Genomic DNA, 23,991 nt, shown 5'->3' with positions numbered 1-23,991 from the left:
TGCATTTTAAGCATGTCAACAGAATGAATCTGTCGACACGCCACCACTGCATCTGACCTGTATTCAATGCAGAACCTTTTCTAGCCTACACAATAGAGAATTCTAGTGACCTCCATACAATACAGTTTTATAGAGGCTATATAATACAGTGTGCACTGTACAGTGTGTTGTACTGGGGAATATGGAATTGGACTTATTTGTGTAGCGCCAGTGACCTGAGTGGTCCGCACATGCAGGGCTGCCAAGAAGAATTCAGGGCCCGGGTACAACAAATTCATGGGGCCCCCCTCATAGTGAAGTAAGCCCCAAAAAATTTTTGCGCCGCCTTCAGGCGCAAAAAAAGTTAGGTGTATGGTCATATATTCAGGGGTGTGGCTAGCCAAACGGCGGTGCAAAAATTTTGGGAGGTGTGGTCATGCATTTGGGGGCGTGGCAAACGTGCCATTGGGGCGTGGCTAACATAAAAACCACTAGGCTCTCAATTCGCCGGAGCGTCACATATGTTCAAGCACTCCTGACTTTCAGGACATCTACCACCACAGGGTAGTATACAAACAATGCAGTGTGTACACAAACAGTTCAGTCTTGGCCTACACCTTACATTGGACACAACATTCACCAAAAATTGGTATTGTCCCTACTAGAATCACAACATTTCACACACTGTGCTGCTCTCTCCTACCTGTTCTTCTCACTTTCTCCACCTGTGGCTGCTGCTTTCTTTAGTTGTGGCTTGTCCAGATCCAGAAATGTTGAAGGACCTATTTTGAAAAAAAAATGGCTACATTTAGAAAATTACAGCCAGCCCCAGCGTTAAATCAATAGCACCCACGATTAATAATTAGGCCTTCCTCCAGCCCCAACATTAAAATAATACTATTCACATTTAATAAATAAACCTATTTCCCTTCCTGCAAACAGCCCCAGCAATACCTATTTCCCACAACCATCACTGCCATTAAATACTTCATAGTCACATTTAATAAATAGACCTCATTCTCCCTAAACTCACCCCAAGATTCAATAGCCCCCAAACCACCCCATCTTAAATTAATAGTCCCTACTATTAAATTGCCTCACCATCACCCTATAAACAAAATAGCGCCCATTAATTAGTTGCCACCTACCTCACACACACTACATTGCAACAAGCCCCCTGTGCCATTACACACACAATACTGTGCCCCTTCATCACAACTACACTGTACCCCCTTATGCTCACACTGCGACTTCCATGCTGCTTTTCCCCCTTCTTTTTTACTTTGTGCCTCTCTCCCACTTTTTTTCCTCCTCTGTTCCTCTCTCCCACTTTTTTTTATTCCTCTGTGGCTCTCTCCTTTTTTTCCTCCTCTGTTCCTCTCTCCCCAATTTTTTTTTATTCCTCTGTGGCTCTCTCCTTTTTTTCCTCCTCTGTTCCTCTCTCCCACTTTTTTTTTATTCCCCTGTGGCTCTCTCCTTTTTTTCCTCCTCTGTTCCTCTCTCCCACTTTTTTTTTTTATTCCCCTGTGGCTCTCTCCTTTTTTTCCTCCTCTGTTTCTCTCTCCCCAATTTTTTTTTATTCCTCTGTGGCTCTCTCCTTTTTTTCCTCCTCTGTTCCTCTCTCCCACTTTTTTTTTTATTCCCCTGTGGCTCTCTCCTTTTTTTCCCTCCTCTGTTCCTCTCTCCCACTTTTTTTCCCCTCCTCTGTTCCTCTCTCCCCAATTTTATTTTATTCCTCTGTGGCTCTCTCCTTTTTTTCCTCCTCTGTTTCTCTGTCCCCTTTCTTTATAGTACTGTCCCTCTCTGTTTTCCTCCCCTTGCCTCTCCGTTTCTTTACTTACCTTTTGTCAACTTCTTTCTTTTCTTTTCTGCTCTTCTGTCTCCTCTTCTGTCTTCTTTCTTCCTGCTGGCTGCGGCGCTCCTCACTGACTGACAGGCGTGACTTGATGACGTCACGCCCGGCAGTCAGTGTGAATGGAGGAGAGGAGGGACACGGCGCCGCGCGATCACGTGAGTATTTATTATTTTTTTTTTATTTATTCTTCCTCCCAGCTCCCAAGAAACCCAAGACCCCCCCCCCTCCCCCCCCCCCCCCCCGCGGGAAAAAAAAATATAAAAAGTTTAAAAAAAAAAGCGCAAGACAGAAAATTAAAAAAAAAAATAATAATTAGCAGCGAGGGCCCGGCCCGGGCCCCCTGGCATGGCCGGGCCCGGGTAAACTGTACCCGCTCCCCCCCCCTCTCGGCGGCCCTGCGCACATGCGCTTTAGTTACCTCCCCTGCCGGCAGTGAACTACATATCCCAGCATGTAGTGGGGAGGGTGACCGTGTAAAGAAGCTGCTCTAAATGACAATTGACGATTCTAAGAGACACTGAGAGAAACAGACATCCAGACAGCCTGTCAGAGAGAGAGCAACGGTAGATACCTAAGTTGAGAGGAGCCATCTTGGACACATTTTGCGGGAGTCTCCCGGACATTCCGGGCGAGTTGGCAAGTATGAAGTATGGACACACAGGTCACACACATATACAGGAACAGACACAAAGGTCACACACATATGCAAGGAAAGGCACACAGGTCACACACATATACAGGGACAGACATATTGGGAACACATATACAGGAACAAACAATCTAGTCACATATTACAATATTTTGATGAAACTGAAGAAAGTAATTAGAGGATTAATGAATATGATAAATTGATGACATTGGGGTTAATAATTAAACTGGAAGAGAGTTAACAGATTTATGCTGTTGAAAGGGTTTTATGAGGAGAATGGATTTAATTATTTTGAGGAGGGATTAATTCATGATGAGGGTGTGGTATTGTGTCACAGTCACAAAAATGCTCTTATATATTATATGGGGTCACTAGAATGCTATCTGTATTGCCGTCACAAGTATACTCTCTGTATTGTATGGTGGTCATAGGAATGCTCTCTGTAATGCATGGCGAATTCAAGACTTCTCTCTGCATTGTATGGTGGTCACTAGGATGCTCTTTGCATTGTATGTCAGTCAGTAAGATGCTCTTTGTTCTGTATGACGGTCACTTGGATACTCTTTATATTGTATGGTGGTCATAAGAATGCTCTCTGTATTGTATGTTGGTCACTAGGATGCTCTCTGCATTGTATGATGGACACTAGGATGCTCTTTGTATTGTATATGTATCATTAATACTGGCCAAATTATCATGCAGAACAGTATAAACCTTGCAATACACTTTTTATGTTGCATTCATGGGAACATTTTTGTTTTCGAAAAAAGCATTTTTTTAAATTGTTCATGCTATTGTGTTTACAAGTAATCACAGTTTTATTTAAAAGTATGTGTTTTTTATCTGTGAAATCTCACCCCTATCCCCAAGAAGAGGAGATTAAGAGAACAGAAAGCATTGGGAGGGTGAAACATCTTCTTGGGACTTAGCGCTCTCACCGTCATGGTTGGGACATCCATAAAGTTTTGCGTATAGGTAGGTAGAGGCAATAATATATATATTTTTTATTTTATTTATACTGCTAGGGAGACATTTGAACCAGTGGGAGACCCAAATACAATTTAATTAATGCTAACCCTGGGAACTCCCTGCTGCTGGTCAAACTGCTCCACTCACATAACCAATGTGTGTACTCCACCCACTGGTTTGCTGATTTTGCCTACTTATGTTTGCTCCGCCTACCAGTGTAATGCTTTGCTTACGTGCATGTTAGCTCTGCCAACTGTGACAGTTACAGTCTCACCTACATGAAGCCGCTTTCAGAATTTTTCCATGGTCAAGTTAAGTTCCCAATAGCTAGAGTGACATTCTGATGATGACATCCTTTTTGTTACAGGTTGTTCTATCTCTACCTATTTTAAAGCAAGACACATGGACGTGACAACATAATCCTATAAGATGGTCTGACCCTAATTCAAAGCGCCTTAAAAAACCCTATACTTATGGTTTAACCCAAGCCTTTTACACAGGGGAAGATGTGGTATAGTGAGAGAGGCATTATAAAGTATATAAAGTATTATTGAATTAATACATTTTAATGAACATTTGTACAGAAAATTTACCAGGTGGTAACTCACAGTCTGAAAAATACATTTTACAGTATGAAGTTTTCTGTTTATTATAACGTATAAACCTATTCTTCAGCTATGTGGAAGAAGTTAAATAAACAAAACATAGTTACAATTTAAGAATGGTTTTTGAGACAGATATCATGTACATATTTATGTAAAGCAATATAATAAACTCATGAGTGGAGATGGGCAAAAAGATTCTGGAATTTGGACAAATGTTAGTGATCAGACAAGGGGGTAAATGTATGAATCTCCGGATTCTTCATCTCCGGCGAGTTCAGCCTCTTCAGCGCTTAAATTTAAAGTGGCGTTGCCTTGTAAAGGGAAACTTCCCTTTACAAGGCAGCGCCGCTTTAAATTTAAGCGCTGAAGAGGCTGAACTCACCGGAGATGAAGAATCCGGAGATTCATACATTTACCCCCAGATTTGCTCAAAATTTGTGGAATAATTTATGCTGCTGGAGAATCAAATCAATCACACTGCACTGAATATAAAAAAGCCAATCAGAAAGGATCAATAAGTTCCACATTTAAATGCTTCTATATTATTATGACTTGTGTTCTGTGGGCTGTGACTTATCAGTGGGCTGGTATTCTTCATCTTCATCTGTTCTATGCACTCTTTATCCAATATTTATCCACTAGTCCAATAGTGACTCAGGCTGGGTACACACTACTGGTTTTTCAGGCGACTATTGGATCAATCATACGATAAATGACCATTCGGGCTAATATCGCATTAGTGTGTATAATTAAACGATGAACGATAGTCATTCCAAAGTATCAATCATCGTTTCATTTGATTGTTCAGCAGAACTATAACTCTCGTTCCAATGTTGTTCCAATCCTTCAGTGTGTATGTACTCATGATCTGGATCTTCATAGAGTTTACAGAGTCATGAGGGTAAATTTAATAAACTGCGGGTTTGAAATAGTGGAGATGTTGCCTTTAGCAACCAATCAGATTCTAGCTTTCAGTTATTTAGAGCATTATATAAAATAACAGCTGGAATCTGGTTGGATGCTATAGGCAACATCTCCACTTTTTTCAAACACTCAGTTTAGTAAATATACCCCATGATCTTTTCATCCGACGGTTATAACAGATCGGAGGGTAAATCTTTTAAAACATGTATAGTATGTACGCATGAATCGGCATGCTGATCATAACTTTTTGTTGTTTCTGTCGTTAGCACAATCATTGTACATAACACAATGGTTGAACAAAATTCTGTAGTATGTTCCCAGCCTCACTGTCTCAACTAATATATATTTTGCACCACACAGACTGGATAAAAAAACATTGTTTTTCCTCCAATTGTAAATAGCGCCAGTATCTGTCTAAGTGTACAAGTACCAAGGCAATACAATGGCACCTTATCTGATGTCATTTATACAATGCACATACTAACACACAGATTAATGTAAAGTCTAATACAAAAATGCCCTTTTCATTAATGCCATTTCCATTTATGCATACAAATACCAATTCAATACTGGTGTATTTTTTATTACAATGCACAGAGAAAAAAAATGTGCAATTGTCACTACCGATAGTCAGTCTGCCCATTCTCTTTAAGTCTAGACCCCTAAAACTGGCATGTGGGCATGGATGAGCTAAGTAGGCAAAAAAGTGAATTTGTGCAAATATAAATGTTTTACACTTGCATAAATGACTTTTAATGTTCTTAACTGTGGACATCTCCATATATAACAATTTAAGGTGAATATACAAATTCCAATCTTATTTTAGACTTGCTAAATAAGTAACTGTGTACCATTACTACTTGGTGTTGTTGTTATCAATTAGATGCTTTGAATGACTACATGTTGGTGACACACAAGTTGTCTTAGCTGAAACATTTATCCATGTAGAAGTTAACATTATAACATTCTAATGCTCTGATTGTCCCTGGCAACTACTTCATGTCTTGCTCATCCACATGTACACAGTTATTAACAGTGAATGCATTAGATATTTGTACCTTAGTCATATACATCTAAAACATATTGTCAACTCTCTGAACTCTGGTGAGAGGGGATTCTACAGTTATAATAATATGACTATTTATATTTATTTCCCTAACTATCTGCTTATAGAGATCAAACGTCCATTGATTCCTATGTCTTTCTGAAAAGGTCTAGTCCAATGTGAATACTTCCAACAGTGCTGAAGTTTAGGGTTGGTTATTATGATGACTATGGGACTTAGTGTTGCATATGAGGATGCTAGGAATATCCGAATATCATTCATGTCAGGGCTCACATTAGACCGAGTTAATGTGTAAATCCACATAGAGTTATCCAGTCCAAACAGCACTACATAAAGGGCAACTAATAAAATGACAGCTCTTGAAGCTTTGTACTCAGCTGATCTCCTTTGACCTCTGTCTGAATTCCTAATTCCTTTCATGTTTTTCTCATGTCGAAGCAAGATGTACACCATGTAAATGCTTGAAAGCATCATTAGTCCCACAAAAATAAAATCCCGAAGGGAATAAACTGTTCCGTTAACAATATATGCCATATAAGTCAGAAAGTCAGTATCACAATATACCAGATGAAGAGCATATTGAGAAGACGTTCTATTTTTCCTGGCATGGGTACTTAGAAAACTGTAAGGATACATTGAAAGGTTGATGACACTCACAATTATAATGATGATCCACATATTTTGTGTCACCTTCCGTTTAAGATAAATCCAAACTCCAGCTGTTGGGGAAATGAGAATACACTGGTAAAAACTAAGCAAACTGGTGATACAAATAGACATGGCCCTACTTATTCTGTAGGTATATATGACAAACTTGCACTCTGTGTCATTAAGTAAATCCTCTATACCTATAGCGTTCAAGGCTTGTGGTATGATGCGAGAAAGGACAATAAGAAAATTTGCCATGGCCAACACTGTCAATATTATGTTGGTTGGTAGAAGTTTCTTCTCAAGGATTTTGATGTAGGTAAATTGCAAAATAATGAAGATATTTCCTGGGATTCCAATAATCATAAGAAGGATGAAACCAATTGCTTTCAGAAGAAGGTAAGGGTCCATTAGATCATATCAGATTGTAGAGTATCTACAAAAGGGGGAAACATAATGAATTCTAAATATGTGAACAGCCATGAATAGCAGAAATGTAAAAAAGCACTGTCTCAAGTTTCACTGGATCCTTTCAGAGAAACAACATCTTTGTTAAAGCAACTTCCTAAAATTGTAAAATTGTATGGAAAATTAATAAGTAATTATATACATAATGTTTGATAGTGGAATATATTCCCATATAGGGTTTTTAAAGCCAATTAATTAAATTATTCAAAATGTAAGTTGTTTTACAAGAAAATAGATGCAGTGAATGTAGCTTATGAAAAAAACATTCAACCAAATATTAGAACTAAATTGATTTACATTTGTCTATGCATACCAAACATTTACATACAAATTTTGGATATTGCATCAGTGTGTATTTTCGGTTAAGGGTGCTAGATTATGGGGGGAATACAAATGCTAGCAATGTGCTGTGGAGTGCATTTGAGTCATAAAGGCAGTGCTGGTGGCAGAAATATCTGCGATGTTCAGGTACACGAAAAGGAGCACAGTGGTACTATGTGGTGATGTCCGGCAGCTCGTCGCTAGCAATTGGATTCTCCCTAAAAGTCAGGATGCACTTACAGGAAAAAACACAACTAGATGGGCAACAAAGATTGTTACATCCTTCAATGTGATTTGTTCTACTTTTCTTATAAAATACGGATACGTACATTTTGCATGCATTTAAATAACAATATTTTTTAGATTTGATTAATGTTTACATTTTTTGGGATATCGAAGGGAACTCTGTTGAATGAACTATGTTCCAAAACAATTAACCACGCTAATATTCTTTATTTATAATTTTGTGCTGCAATTGAATGTTAATAATGTTTCAGGATTACAGATTACCTTTCTTCTTTATATATGCTCATGCAAGCTGTGATGGTACAAAGACCACATTCACCAAACTCACATTTGGGCTCAGCTTACCAAAAACTTGAAATTCTGATTGGAAATAACCGCGCAAAAGGCCTATTTTAGGTATCAATTAATATATAAGACATTGTGCTTCCTTTGTTTTTTGCATTTAAAATATATCTTAAATACATTGATTTAATTATGCCAAACCAATTTTGTGTTGTGTGCCTTAAATGTACAGACAGCAATCCACTGAAAGTTGTAGTTAGCATCAACTCGAGAAGAATCAACACCTCTTGTTTGATGCAAAAGTCTAAAATCGTTGAAAAAGTAAGGAATATCTTCATTGGCAATTTCCCTACCACATGTATCTAATTTAAATTTCTTGTGTGCAGAAAAAAAATATAATGTTTGCTTTTTAGAGCTATTTCTAAGCAAAACAGCTATGAGTTAATCATTATATACGGAATACTTCCAATTTTCTCATCTCTGCTTTGCCAGTGATGCCAATGGGCCATGCTATGCACAATGTTGCAAATCCCACAACAGCAGCACTAAACGGACTCACATTCCACAAATAGGAATGAATACAGCTTTTGAACTTGATTTGCATTGTTTCATTTGGTCATAAATGGTTCTTAGACTCATGTTTGTAAATCTCTTTTTAATGCATTATGGACACTTATGTGATTTTATGCGGAAATGACAGTACTGCATTAAATTTCTCCTTATAGTCATCATGGCATCATATAAGCTAGAAATTCTAGAAACAAAAAAAAAATCACATGGCACATTTTAGTGTCATATTATTCTGTATGACTATAACATATAATCTAAGCTCTGATAACACTGCAGCATTAACATAGGACAAGTATTGGTAAGCATACAGTACCTCTCCAAAGAGATCCCACTATTGCTGTAGGAATGTTCTTATAAGGAATTCACTTGTGTTTATAGTCCATGTTGTTTCAGATGTCAACCCACTAGAGATTAATTAAATTGTATCAATATACAAGGCAAATATAACTGTTCAAAAAATATCATCTGAGTTTGTGACATATATTATTTCATTGATAATCTCCTAAGTGAGATGATAGTACATTCTCCCAAGGGCCACTCCTGTTCCTTTCTGAAACTAAATGCATCCAGATCTAAGGTCAAGTTCACAACCACATAAGATAATAATTCACATAATATTCACATTTCAATGTTTTAAATTTATTTCAAGCATGGCCCCCTCGGATTTATTGTTGTGGATTAAGTTGTGAAAACATCCCCATCCCTGCAGCACCTATGTCCTGCCCCCCCCCTGCAGCACGCATGTCCTGTCTCCCCCCCCTGCAGCACCCATGTCCTGTCTCCCACCCTGCAGCACCCATGTCCTCTCTCCCCCACTGCAGCCAGCACCCATGTCCTGTGACCCCCCCCTGCAGCACCCATGTCCTGTCTCCCCCCCTGCAGCACCCATGCCCTGTGTGTCCCCCCTGCAGCACCCATGTCCTGTCTCCCCCCCTGCAGCACCCATGCCCTGTCTCCCCCTCCTGCAGCACCCATGTCCTGTCTCCCCCTCATGCAGCACCCATGTCCTCTCTTCCCCCCTGCAGCACCCATGCCCTGTGTGTCCCCCCTGCAGCACCCATGTCCTGTCTCCCCCCCCTGCAGCACCCATGCCCTGTCTCCCCCTCCTGCAGCACCCATGTCCTGTCTCCCCCTCATGCAGCACCCATGTCCTCTCTTCCCCCCCTGTAGCACCCATGTCCTCTCTCCCCCCCTGCAGCACCCATGTCCTCTCTCCCCCCCCTGCAGCACCCATGTCCTCTCTCCCCCCCTGCAGCACCCATGTCCTCTCCCCCCTCTGCAGCACCCATGTCCTCTCTTCCCCCCTTGCAGCACCCATGTCCTCTCTCTCCCCCCCTGCAGCACCCATGTTCTCTCTCTTCCCCCCAACTCACACACTCTCACACACACTCTCACTTCTGTACTTACCATGGAGTTTTCTCCATGCTCTGCTCCTCTCTGGCGGGCGCCTCACTGACTGTCGGGACGTGATGATGACATCACTCCCGACAGTCAGTGAGCGGCGAGAGATAGCATGTCCCAGCGTTAGGGGGGGGCGGCGGTGATCAATCACCCCACCCCCGCCATGGATCAGATGAAATTGTGCATATCTATAAAGCTGTGCAGTAGCCACCGCACGGCTTTATAGATGTGCACAATTTCAAATATATTAAAGTATTCGGAGTATAAGTGATTTGGTTTCTTTTTATTGTTTTGTGGAGATCCGGTGATGTACCTGGTTATCAGTGAGAGAGAGGAGCAGCTAGACTGAGGGTCTGTGTCAACTGTTGCAATGTTGAGTGTCGGGAGCAAAAATCAGTGAGAGGGACTGCACACAGCATGTGAGATACCACCAACAACTTCTCCCCGGTGAGTGTTTCAGTTACTCTTCCTGAACTGCACACTGATACAATCCTCAGTTTACCTGCTTGCTGTTCCATGGGTCTCTGACAAGTAGAGGGCTGCAGGAAAACCACTTCCCACATCCAGAGCAAACGTGTACCCTCTATGCATCTATGGGTTCCTTGTTGGCAATTTCTTTGCTATATATATATATTCTCTTCACTCTGGCTGCTGTCACTGGAAGTCTCCTCTTAACGTCTTGCGTAGGTGTGTGGGACCTGGCATCAGTCTATATTGATCTGCTCCCTCTTTGCCTGATATCCACATTGTGCCCCGAATCTTCAGAGGCTGGACAAAGTGGTGGGTAGGGGGTGACGTGAAAGAAAAGCTGGTGCGTAGGGGGTGCTATGTAGCTGCAGATTCAGCACTATCATGGAGTGAGATTGCTGTCACTCAGAAAATGGTGGAGCTGCTAATTCCCAGATTTGTGTGTTTACTGGAATACCCACATACAGTACTATTACATTTTCTTAGTTTAGCTTTATCGTAGTTTAGGGCCTGGGGGCCAGAGTCATTAAGGAGAGCAAAGCATAAAAAAGGAGTAACATTTGCACCTGGACAAAACCATGTTGCATTGGAGAGGGAGGTAAATTTAAAATGTGGGGACAGATTTATAGGTGGAGTAGGACATGTCCTAGATCAACTTTAAATTGCAATGTAATAATAAAGCTAGCAAGTAATTGTGTGCTAGATGAAAAAACAGCCAGTATTTAACTTATGTGCAAAATAATAAACTAATTTGCAACCCTTGCATTGTAACATGGTTTGTCCCAGGGAACATTTACTCCTATTTTGCCTTAAGGACTCAGGCCCTGGGTGTCTTAGAAAGAGACAGTAAAGCAACTTCATAAAAAATTAGAACCACAAAATAACAATAGAGTTAAATTAATTAAATTGATGTATAAGCCTCTGCTTGGTTTGGTTTTCAGTAACAATGTCTGACATTACATTCTTTCACAAGCCCTAAGCTAACTTTTAAGGATACATAAAGCCATCAAGACTATTTTAGTTAATTGCACAATAGTGTAATCCAAACACATAGAGAGATTTTCTTCAGGGATCTATCAGCCACAGGAATCATATTTGGGGAGGAGGAATGTATTGCAGGTATCTTTTAGGATTAGGCACAATATTGGAGGGAGGAATGGTCTACAAGGATCTGTCAGGAGGGGTAGTATGTTGAATGGAGGGATGCTCAGCAGGGATCTTTCGGGAGCAGATACTGTTTGGTGATGAGCTATGTTCTGCAGGTATCTTTTAGGAGCAGGCACAGTCTTGGAGGGAAAAATGCTCTGCAGGGGTATGTCAGGAGCAAGTATTGTGTTCCAGGAGGAGGGATATTCTGTAGGAATCTGCTGGGAGCAGGTACAGTGTTGGTGGGAGGAATGCTCTACAGGGATCTGTCAGGAGGGGGTAGTATGTTGAGTGTAAGGATGTTCTGCAGGGGTCTGTCAGCTACGGGAAGTGTTTTGGGTGGAGGAATGTACTGCAGGGATCTTTCGGGAGCAGATACTATTTGGTGATGAGCTATATTCTGCAGGTATCTTTAATAGGCAGGCAGAGTCTTGGAGGGAGAAATGCTCTGTAGGGATTTTGTAGTTCTAATTTTTTATGAAGTTGCTTTACTGTCTCTTTCTAAGACACCAAGGCCCTAAACTACGATAAATTTAAACTAATAAAATGTAATAGTACTGTATGTGTGTATTCCAGTGAACACACAAATCTGTGAATTAGCAGCTCCACTATTTTGTGAGCGACAGCAATCTCACTCCATGACAGTGCTGAATCTGCAGCTAACCGCAGGATGTGATGACATACCATGTCTGTATTGCGCAAGGAACATGTCCATTAAGGTTTCTGCCTTAATCGTCATAATTTCATTGCTTTTTGGAGTTTGAATTCAAGAATTCCAATATCTTTCTTACGCTTTAGATGGTGTGTAAGGAACCTTAATCGGACATGTTAAACCGTAAGGTTTTTTGTCTATGGAATATATATATACTGTATATGAATTCTAATTCATGACCTTAATAATGATTACTAAAATAGAGGATCCTATAACATTTTTGCTGCATTAAATATATATTGCATACTTCACAACTTTCTGAAGACGGCATCCGGGTTCTGCCTGGGGGGTGGTGGGCGTTTTTTGGGCATAGCTATGCAAATTGTTTCATTCTGGCCCCTCCCTTGTGACGTAGTGATGCTAACTTATCATTTTACAGCAGGGGCAGGGCCAATTGCAACGATTCCCTGAGAATCGTGGCATTTTGGCTCTAATTCTGTCCACTTCCTAGTAAAGTGGACAGATGCGGGAGGATGCCGTACTCTCCCTGGAGTCCAGGAGACCTACCTAAAATCCGTGAGTCTCCCGGACATTCCGGAAGAGTTGGCAAGTATGATATATTGCATATATGTATGCAATATATTCCAAATTTTAATGTGCAGTATTAATCCTAGTTTTAATGTGCAGGATCAAAGTTATTTGTTATGTGCATTATCAATGTTATTCTGATGTGCGGTGAATGTTTATTTAGTGCCCATGTCCCCTTAAGAAGGAGAATTCTAATCTCCAATTGCTCTGCTGTCCAACCTAGCTTTTTGTGGGAGGCTCACCTTAGTGGACTGTCCACAGCTGCCCAAGCTGCTATCATGGGGAGAGCTGGAGAAGAAGGCTCTTGTCAGGATGCTGCTGCCCTGACTACCCTGAAGGGTTTAGGAGATATGCTCTTGTGTGACGATTTGTACAATACAAAGTGTCTCTGTGAACACCAGTACGTAAAATTAATATCTTCACTGGGCCTGAGTCATTAAGAAGCGTATCTGCCTAATTTTTTGCATGTTGTTTGCACATTCATTCTGCACATGCTCAGAACCAGACTATATGCCAAGGAGCGAAGCCTCGTCCACGTCATCTTGGAGCGCAAAGGACACTTACTACACCCTATGAATTCAGGGTTGGAAAGAGGTGTGGAGGGGATGGATGCATGTAGGCAAGGTATGAAATAAATTGTAAAAATAATTTAAAAAAATGAACAGGTAATATTATTTTTAAAAAAATAATTCTGTGCGCTCTTTAGTGAGTTTATATTCTACATTGGTGTTGTACATATCCTGCAGTGTCTTGTCTAGTAGAGCAAAGTAAACCTACACCCATAGTCATCACCACATGTATATTCACGTCCGCTCCTTGATGACTTTGGAAACTTGGATACTGGACTTATAGGCAATCTGAAGCAAATATACATTGTGCTCAGTGGGCCTGGGTCAGTAAGGAAACCAAGGCAAAATATTTTAAGCTGAAATTTAAAGTTGATGTAGGACATGCCTTATCCCAACTATAAATATGTCCCCATATTTTAAATTTACCTCCCCTTCAATGTAACATTGTTTTGCCAAGGTGCAAAGTTACTCTTTTATTTTGCTTTGCTCTCCTTAATGACTCAGGCCCAGTATGCATGCCTTAATGACTCAGGCCTACCGTAATAAAAGCAGAATTATAGAGGGCATATGTTATTCAACCATTTTGGTCCTGAGTGTTTTGGACTCTGAATTAATGCAATGTACTATGGTTGTTTCCAACCATGAAAGATGTTCCATCATATCATCATCATAAGTATAACGTCAGTCCTTCTAAATCCTTAGACAAACTACTTCTGGTACAGGGTGTGACTGGGCTGTGTAGAAGAGGGTATCTGCCAGTCTGACAGTGGGCTACATTGGGCTGGGTCACTGAGTTATATGCATTTTTTTCCTTTAAAGTGTTCCTAATAGACTGCTGAGCCAAGTCTCGCCCCCCGGGCAAAAATTTGGTAGGCAGCCCTTGTTCTGGGATCTGACTGTGGGTAAAGACAGAGTGAAACCCAGGAATGATTCTTTTAATTATATTTTACCACAATATAGGCCAGCGAAACTAAAAACAAAAAGGTAGAGAAAGGAAGTGCACAGACTTTCCTAAGTAACCCCAATTTGCTGACAGTATGCTGTGTGACCAGGATATTGTTCAAGATTAACCAACATCTGTGGGCACCTTGGAGTCCCAACATGTGTATACAGTTGAGCAGCTTATACATGTGCAAGAGAAGAGACAGAAGGTACCAACTCTCCTGATGCACTGTTACGGCTAACGGTCTTATCATCAACCTGTAGAACCAGTTGAAGAGGTCTTCACCTATAGCAGCCACCTTTCCCATGGAGCTCGTTATGCTCACAGGTACTGGGGTGCCCCCAGGTCTTATACTCAGAGTAGTAAAGGTGTATGAATGTACCGTAGCGCAGAGTAGTAGGGTATAGCATCTAGCGTGGTCAGGAAACAAGCCGTGGTCTGGGTTCAAAGAAGGCAACATGGTCAGGGTCAGGCAAGATGTCAGGGCTGGCAGAAGACAAGGCGAATCCAGAACCAAAGCAAAAGGTCAGGGCAACAGGCAAGAATCCAGTCCAATAAACGAAGTCAAGGGTCATACATGGAAAATCCAATATTAACAGGTTCAAAGGCACAGGAGCTGGCAAGTATACAGTAACAGGAACTATAACCGGCAGGGAGGCTAAGCCAATGGGGAGCACCCAGCGGTGATAATCAGACACAGGGGCTGCTTAATGAATATTACACCCGCGCCCGGCTGCACCTAATGCCGGGACGCGGCGCTAGCTACACAGCGTCCTGACCGTTGCCTAGGCAGCAGCCGGAAAGAAAACAGGAAGTGACGTCCTGGTTGTCATAGAGACGGCCGGGACGCTGGTGAGTAGAGAGTCGTGGCGGTGCCCATAACATGCTCCAGATGTAACATCAGTGGGGTACTCAACATAAATAGTTTCAGGATTGGAGAATTTGTATTGTGGGAAAAGAGGAATGGTCCAGGAATCCCCAGCACAAAGAATTGCTGTTGTACCTGTTCAGAATGCTGATGAATGTTTGGGGAGGATGGTGATGAGCTGTGGCAAAAGGAAGCCACATAAAAAAGTCACAGGTTTAGTTTGGATTATCCCCAGAAAGACATTTAGTGGATGCAGTCGGAGAGGAAACCCCACTAGATCCACTTCTCAAGTATTGCCATTCTGCCTGTCTATTGACAGTTTCCTGTGTTTAGTTTGGGGGGTGGGAAGACCCTGAGAATAGAAGCTTTCTCAGTTGTCCCAGAATTCCAACAACTCAGGTGTTGCTACAAGCTACAAATACTTACCTTCCAACCCTACTACCCACTCTGGGAATTCAAGATTACACCATGGAAGTCTACACAAGACCCTGTACCCATGGATGCTGTCAAGAAACCCACACTACCCTTATGTGCTAGAGGTGAAGGTGTTAGTGTCCACTGTGAATATGATTTGGAGGAGACTGGGCCCTTAGAGGAATGCAGATCCATCCAGTTGGATGGGAAGTAGGTACTGAGCCCCAAATGGGACTATCAAACCTATTTTCGAACCTTGGGCTCCTATTTATTCTATGTGGCAAAGTAACTCCTCCACCCCCCACAGGAGCTATAATAGATGTGACCTTATAGAACAGTAATGGGACATTACAGGATCATGTTGCAATATTCACCATCCCATTAAATCCAGGTCTAATGTCATGCCAAATTAGAGTAATTAGCCAGACACTAAAATGTGACTGTTTATGTATTCAATGTGGAGTTAATGCATTGGAATAATTATCTGTGTTTAAACTATAAGCACCATTTGAGGTACTAATAAAGCAAATGGCATGTTAAACAGGTATTGTCATGTCATCCAAGTGTAATAAAATTACCTGCTGTCTGGGTTCTTAGAAGTATTAAATTACCCTGTTAATTCTTCTTACTTTGAGAAATATCTATTTATCTATATATCTATATATCACATTTATTTTCGACTGGGTGCAATTGAGCACCAAATGAACATCCTTCCATTTGCATATAACTGAGCCCCTTGTGTTTTTGGAATACAATGGAGTGGCGGAGTAAATGCATCACTATCTGGTATATCTTTCTTACTTACAGGGGTTGCCAGATCATGTATAGATAAATTTCCATGCACATGAAAATATATCAAATTTATATTATACAATATGCAGTGGCTGAAGTGGACATTTAGAAGTGTCGGTATTGAAAATGTAAGTGAATGGAATTTGATAGGTTTACAATGAAGGTAGTTGGGGAACTGGAGGTATGGCATACCATCGTAAACATTTCAACCACTATGTGTAAATATTTTGAAAGAAGGCTCTAACTTGAATACATTTAAGTAAAGCCATTTTTTGCCTTTAAATGTATTTAAAATACTCCTGTTTAGTTTTGTGTATGTTTCATTGTTTAACAATAATAAAATGTAATATTTAAGTACCCATTAAATCTCTCTGAGATACCCATTAGGGTGCACATACCACAAGTTGAGAAACTAGGTGCTAGAAGAACATGGATGAGAAGGCAAAATACTATGCTTTGACCCTTTTCAAAATCTCCTTTAGAAAAACATAACACCAATGGATGGATTAACTCCAGCTTAATAAAAATGTCAAAATTGTGCTATAGTAAAAGGTGGCATTATAAAAAAGGCTACATTTATTGCAATTAATAAATTATAATGTACATGCAGAAAATAAATCATAACTGTTTTATATGAGGGAAATTGTCAAAATGCAGCATTATATTTCCCAATGCATCAAAAGTGATTATACATACTAGTGAGAACTTCAAAACAAAGAAAGGAAAATCTGGAAATTAAATTTTCAATATGCTTTATTTTGTTTTTTAAAGAATTAACATATTCCAAATATCTTCAATAGGAAAAACAGTCAAACATAGTTACAATCTAACAACATAACTTGAAACATGTATATATTTGTGTAAAGCAACAAAACCTTAAACTAGTGAGTAGAGATGGACAAATTCATTCCAAAAATCAACTAATTTTAGTGATTTGCAAATAATAAATTAGTTCAGATTAACTCAATATTTGATAAATAATTTATAGAGAATCACAGAGTCTTTGAACATAAAGAAGGCATGTATCAATATGTCATATGTCTATAGCCTTATGAAAAAGTGTTTATAGGCCATTAAGTGTTCAATTACCCAAGCAACACATAACTTGCTATCTTATCTTATGGGGGGTATTCAATTGTTGCTCCGGGCGCCGCCGGAACGAGCGCGTTAAAACTATTACCGTTTATACGGTAATATTGCGCGTAATAACCGTTCATACGGTAATTTACTCGCTCAATTTCAGCTCGCTGCTCAGGGAGCTGCGAGCTGAAATTGAGCGAGTAATTACCGTATAAACGGTAATAGTGTTAACGCGCTCGTTCCGGCGGCGCCCGGAGCAACAATTGAATACCCCCCTATATATTTTTTTTACATCAAACAAACTGCTGGGGGAAAAAAAATATTTTTTACTCCAGTTGTAATTAGTGGCATTATATAAGTGCACTTATAACTGGTGATATTTTTAAAGTATGCAGACATTTCTCTGTTCTTGTAATTAGTGCCATTTGCTATTTAAGCCTATACATTGGCATTTCAACTGGTGTTTTTATTTGTTTGTTTTGTTTTTACCGAGCACTAATTGCAGAAAAAAAACAATCGTGTTTATACAATTGTCACTTCCAGTAATCAGTCTGTCCATCCTATTTAACTCTAGTCTCTAAAGCTGGGATGTGGGCATTAGTACGCCAAGTGGGCAATTAGGTAAATTTGCTTAAATAGAGAAGCTCTAACCACCATGTTTTATACTTACATAAATTATTTTTAACAATACTAACTGTAGAAATCTCCATAAATGCAGTAAAGTAGTATACAAGATATATGTATGTATACATGCAGTTCAAGTTAAGAAATGTGCTCAAACTGAAAAGAGAAAAAATAAATGATTATACAGGTTGGATGTGTGAAATTTGTTTCAAAGTGGTATGTGTGTGCCCACAATCTCTACACACCAGTTTGTTCCTCTGGAATGACATAGCTAGTCCATATAAGAATTGGCAAAAATTAATAGGCACTTATATTTTAAAACCTTGCTAACTGTATTACTATGTAACCATACTACTCTATTGCATTTACATCAATTAGATGCTTGGATTGGCTACATTTGACATAGCCCCTTCAATTTCAAACTTGCCTACACATGGACAAACAAGAGTTGACTTGTCCCTGTGTATTCAGTTTTGAACAATGAAAGCAATAGGTATTCTGACCATAGTGAAACACAATTTAAACTTGTCAATTTACTGGACCATGTTGAGGGGAGTTTGTACAGTTATCTTAATTTTATTGTTAACAGTTGTGGTAGAAAATATTGTCACCCTTGCACTTTTTTCAAGTGACTCCTAATTTCCGCTTAACACAAGGTCAAATTAAGAACAGTGTTTAGTCTCCGCAATGCTCTCTCTGTTAAAAGATATAAAAAAATATTACATTTATAAATCATATTAAGTAAGAAAATAAAAAGAAATGGCATTGACAAAATTATTGACACCCTAGACATAATAATAGGTAACGTAGTCTTTGGTCAAAATAACTGCAAAACCAACCATTTCCTATGGCCGTGGATGAGCTCTCTGCACCCTCCCCACTGGCAGTTTGGTTCACTCAACTTGTGCAAACTGTTCCAGTTCTCTCAAATTTGAAGGGTGACTTGTCCTAACTTCTGCTTTTCTGATCTTTCCACAGGTGTTGTACCTTGTGTATGAAGTTCAGTCTCAATCTATTTGGCAGTTGATCGATGTGAATTCTGCACCATTTGAACAATGTTGCACTACAATTTTTAATCAAATTTTCTCTTTCTAGAAAGGTTGGTTACACTGCCATGGACCTTAAACTTCCTAATAATATTATTCAGGGTGACAGTAACATCAAGGTCTCTGAGATTTATTTGTAGCTTTAAGATTGTCTATGCTATGCTACAATCTTCTATCTGACACCCTTAGACTATTCTCTGTCTTTCTATTTTCCATGCACATTGCAGTATACACATTAACACAAAACAGGAGAATGAGTCATGTTCTCTATTCCAGCTTGTTTAGTGAGTGATTGTTATATATTGCAGGCAATTGCTAGTCACCACATGTGAGTTCAGTTCCAAAGTGAAGACGAATCACCTTCTTAAAATCCAATTATTTCTAAAAAAAAATAGTAACTTAGTAAATGCTCCTTCTTTCTCTGTTTTATTCCACTACAAACCAAAGAAATACATATGTGGATACAATTTTTTTTTTTTTAATTTCAACACTTTTTTAGAAGAAATGTTAGTCAGAAACTGCAAGGGTGTCAATATTTTTGGCAAGGGCTTTATATTTGTTTCCATAGCTATTTACTTATAGTAAACACAAGTCCATGGCTTCCTATATCTTTCTGAAAAGGCCTCTTCCTAAATAAATACTTCCAAACGTGGTGAAGTTTAGGGTTGGTTATTATGATGACAATGGGACTTAGTGTTGCATATGAGGATGCTAGAAATATCCGAATATCATTCATGTCAGGGCTCACATTAGACAAAGTTAATGTGTAAACCCACATAGAGTTATCCAGTCCAAACAGCACCACATAAAGGGCAACCAATAAAATGACAGCTCTTGATGCTTTGTATTCAGGTGATCTCCTTTGACCTTTGTCTGAATTCCTAATTCCTTTCATATTTCTCTCATGTCGAAGCAAGATGTACACCATGTAAATGCTTGCCAGCATCATTACTGCCACACAAAAACAATCCCGAATTGCATAAAATGTTCCATTTACAATATATGCCGTATAAGTTAGAAAGTCGGCATCACAGTACACCAAGTGAAGAGTATATGGTGTAGATGTTATATTTTTCCTGGCATGAGCATTTAGAATACTGAAAGGGTACATTGAGAAGTTGATAATCCAGAACATGATAATGATGATCCACACATTTCGTGTTACCTTTTGTTTTAGATAAATCCAATTGCTAGTTATTGGGGAAATGAGAATACACTGGTAACAACTAAGTAAACTAGTGATACAAATAGACATGGCCCTACTTACTCTGTAAGTATATATGACAAACTTGCACTCTGTGTCGTTAAGTAAATCATCTAAACCAATGGCGTTCAAAGATTGTGGGATGATACGAGAAAGGATAATAAGAAAATTAGACATGGCTAAAACTGTCAATATTATGTTGGTTGGAAGAAGTTTCTTCTCAAAGATTTTGATGTAGGCAAATTGCAAAAGAATGAAGATATTCCCTGGGATTCCAATTATCACAAGGAGGAAGAAACATATCGCTTTCAGAAGAAGGTAAGGGTCCATCCAACCATATCAGATTGTACGATATCTAAAAAAAAGTGAAATAAAAGGAATCATGTTGTGTGTATGTGTAAAGCCTTGAATATAAGAAATGTGTAAAAGCAATGTCACAAGTTTGATAGGAAATAGTACAGTTTAGTATCTTTATAGAAAAACAACAGCTTTGTTAGAGCAACTTACTAAAATTGTAAAAATGAAAGATAAAATAATAAGTAATTATGTAATTATATACATAGTGTTTGATAGCGGAATATTTTCCTAAGTAGAGTATCTGAAAACAAATTATTATATCTAAAACGTTAATGGTTTTATATCAAAATAGATGCAATAGAATAAATAGGACTAAATATATTTATATAAATATTTTGGATATTGCATCTGTTTGTATTTTTATTTAAGAAACTGTTATAAAGAATACAATATTAAGGGAGGTAATTCAATTGCTAGCAATGTGCAGTCTGTGGTGATATAACATCACAGATTTTTCCTTGCAAACCATATATGTACAGGAACATCCATGATGTACAGTTACCACATTACCTGATAATGAGAGCAGCTGGACATTGAGGTGATGAGTTTGATTCCCGACCATGGCCTTATCTGTGTGGAGTTTGTATATTCTCCCCATGTTTGCGTGGGTTTCCTCCGGGTGCTCCGGTTTCCTCCAGCACTCCAAAAACATTCTGGTAGGTTAATTGGCTGCTATTAAATTGCCCTTAATCTCTCACAGTCTGTGTGTGTGTATGTGAGGGGATTTTGATTGTAACCTCCAATGGGGCAGGGACTGATGTAAATGAGTTCTCTGTGCAGCGCTGCGGAATTAGTGGCGCTATATAAATAGATGATGATGATAATGACAATGTCCAAATGCTTATCACTAGCAATTAAATCCCCTCCTAAAAGTCAAGTTATACTCACAAAAAAAATCCACAACTAGATGGGCCAAATGGTTGGTTCAATGTGATTTGTTCTAATTTTCTTATAAAATATGAATATATACATTTTGCATACATTTAAATAACTATACTTTTTTGCATTTAATTCATATTTATAATTTTGTGAAGGGGTTTGCAAAGGGAATGAAATCATTTGAAAAACGCTCCCAAAAATTAAACACACTAATGTACTTTATTTACAATCTTATGTTGCAATTAAATGTTAACTATGTTTCAAAACTGCAGATTATCTTTTTTTATATAAGCTCATTATGCTGTGTGAACTATGCTGGTGCTAAGACAGGTAAAAGCATTGCATAACTCACATTTGAACGCTTGAACTTCTGATTTAAAATAACTGCTCAAAGGCCTAGTTCTGGTATTAATTAATATTTGAAATTAAGTTGACATTGGCTTCCTTTATTTTTTTGTATTTAAAATATATTTTAAATACATTGAAAAAGGATGCTAAGTTTGTGTTGTGTGTTTTACATTTACAAAGTAATCCATTGAAAGTTATAGTTAATATCACCTGGAAGAAGAATGAACACGTCTTGCTTGAAGCAAAAGCTTAAAATCATTTTAAAAGTAGGAAATATCTTCCATTATCAGTGTCCATTTCCCTTCCACATGTATCTAATTAAAATATCTTGTGGGCAGAATTTCTTTTTCTTCGTTTTTTAGAGCTACACCTAAGCAACAATTTTGAGTTGATCATTATACACGGAACACTTGCAATTTGCTCATCATTCAAACCAAACATCTCTGCTTTACCAGTATTGCCAATGGGCCATGCTTTGTACAATGTTGCAAATCCCATGACAAAATGGACTCACATTCCACAAAATAGAGAGGAAACAAAATCAGCATTTGAACTTGATTTGCACTGTGTCATTTGATTATATATGGCCCTTACACAGATGTTTGTAAATCGTTTTTCATGAGTTATGGACACAAATGTGATTTTATGTGGAAATGATAGGACTAGATAAAAGTTCTCCATATATTGATCATGGCATCACATAAGCTAGACAGTTTTGAAATTTAAAAATAAATTACATGACATATTTTGTGTCACATTATTCTGTAAGACTACACATATGATGTAATCTGATAACACTGATTAAAATAGAATACGTTTTGTTAAACATACAGTACCTCTCCAAAGAAATTTTACTGTTGCTGTAGGAATGTTCGTATATGAAACTCAATTATATTTATAGTCCATATTGCCCTAGATGTCAACCCACTGGAGATTAATTAAAATTAAACATACAAATTAAATATAACTGTTCAACAAATATCAAATGCATTTGTGACATTTGCTAATTCATTGATCATCTCCTAAGTGAGCTGGTAGTACATTTTCCCAGGGGGCACTCTCATGGCCCTTTCTGAAACTAATGACACCTAGAACCAAGGTCAAGTTCACAACCACATAAGATATAAAATCCATATCACATTCACACTCATTTTAAATTTATTTTGTGTATGCCCTTTGAATTTATTGTTGGGAATTAAGTTGTGAAACCATTCAACCACACACAAATAAAAACTACATTTTCATAAACTATAAGTTAATTCATAGAATATTATGCAGCTATTAGAGATTAGCTAAATCTTCAAAATTGTTATGTGAAATATTTGTCTTGCATTTGGCAGTAAATTTTGCATGTTTTGGTAGCATTAATTTTGCCTAAGTGTTACCAGCTCTACCCAAAATAGAGCACACAGCAAGATTAATTTCCACCAAATGCAAATTTATAGTGGCACATGTAGAGTTGGACGCAAACCCAAAATTGAAGCACAAGGGGTTGTTATGTGCTAATCATGCGCAGTAAAAATGAGTATGTCTCAGACTTACACCTCTAAGTGTAGAAAGGCAAAACGGGGAGAGGTGAGGGGCAGACTAGTGTAACCATTTACAGTGAGTACATGTTTAATGCTCTTTACCATCTATGTAGAAGTTGAAGCAGTCTCAGATACACCTTTTTGGAGACATATCTGTTGCAGCTGAATCCCCATTTGTGCAAGATCCTTTCTAATGATGATGATCCCAAGCCTTTTAAAATAAATAAAAGGGGGAAAAAGCTAATTAATTCCCATCACAAAAGAAATTGCAGAGCTTGTAGTAATATAAGCACCAACATGCCCAACAATCAAAGGTGGCCATGGCATGCTGGTACCTGCAATTTACCCATCACCCAGGGGTGTGGGAATAGCCCAAGTCTATCAGCAAAGAGATTGTATGTCCGGATGTCTTGGATCTAACCAAGACTGGTTAGATCCATGAAAGGGGGAACAGACACTGCAAATTTTCCTACTATAATGCCCCAGCCTTGACTGGTATAG

General features: G+C 38.8%; 2 protein-coding genes across 2 annotated transcripts; both read right to left on the bottom strand.

Moving 5' to 3' along the window:
* Positions 1–6,140: 6,140 nt before the first annotated feature.
* Positions 6,141–7,106, bottom strand: LOC142139935 (olfactory receptor class A-like protein 1). The gene has a single exon (XM_075197799.1). It carries the CDS (start codon positions 7,104–7,106, stop codon positions 6,141–6,143), a length of 966 nt encoding a protein of 321 aa, XP_075053900.1.
* Positions 7,107–19,741: 12,635 nt separating this feature from the next.
* LOC142139934 (olfactory receptor class A-like protein 1) lies at positions 19,742–20,707 on the bottom strand. The gene has a single exon (XM_075197798.1). It carries the CDS (start codon positions 20,705–20,707, stop codon positions 19,742–19,744), a length of 966 nt encoding a protein of 321 aa, XP_075053899.1.
* Positions 20,708–23,991: the final 3,284 nt, after the last annotated feature.

This window comes from Mixophyes fleayi, chromosome 2, assembly GCF_038048845.1.
Source record: "Mixophyes fleayi isolate aMixFle1 chromosome 2, aMixFle1.hap1, whole genome shotgun sequence".
In the NCBI taxonomy this organism is placed as follows: Eukaryota; Metazoa; Chordata; class Amphibia; order Anura; family Limnodynastidae; genus Mixophyes; species Mixophyes fleayi.
Note: the sequence above shows the minus strand (reverse complement) of the source record. Positions and strands in the feature narration are given on the sequence as shown.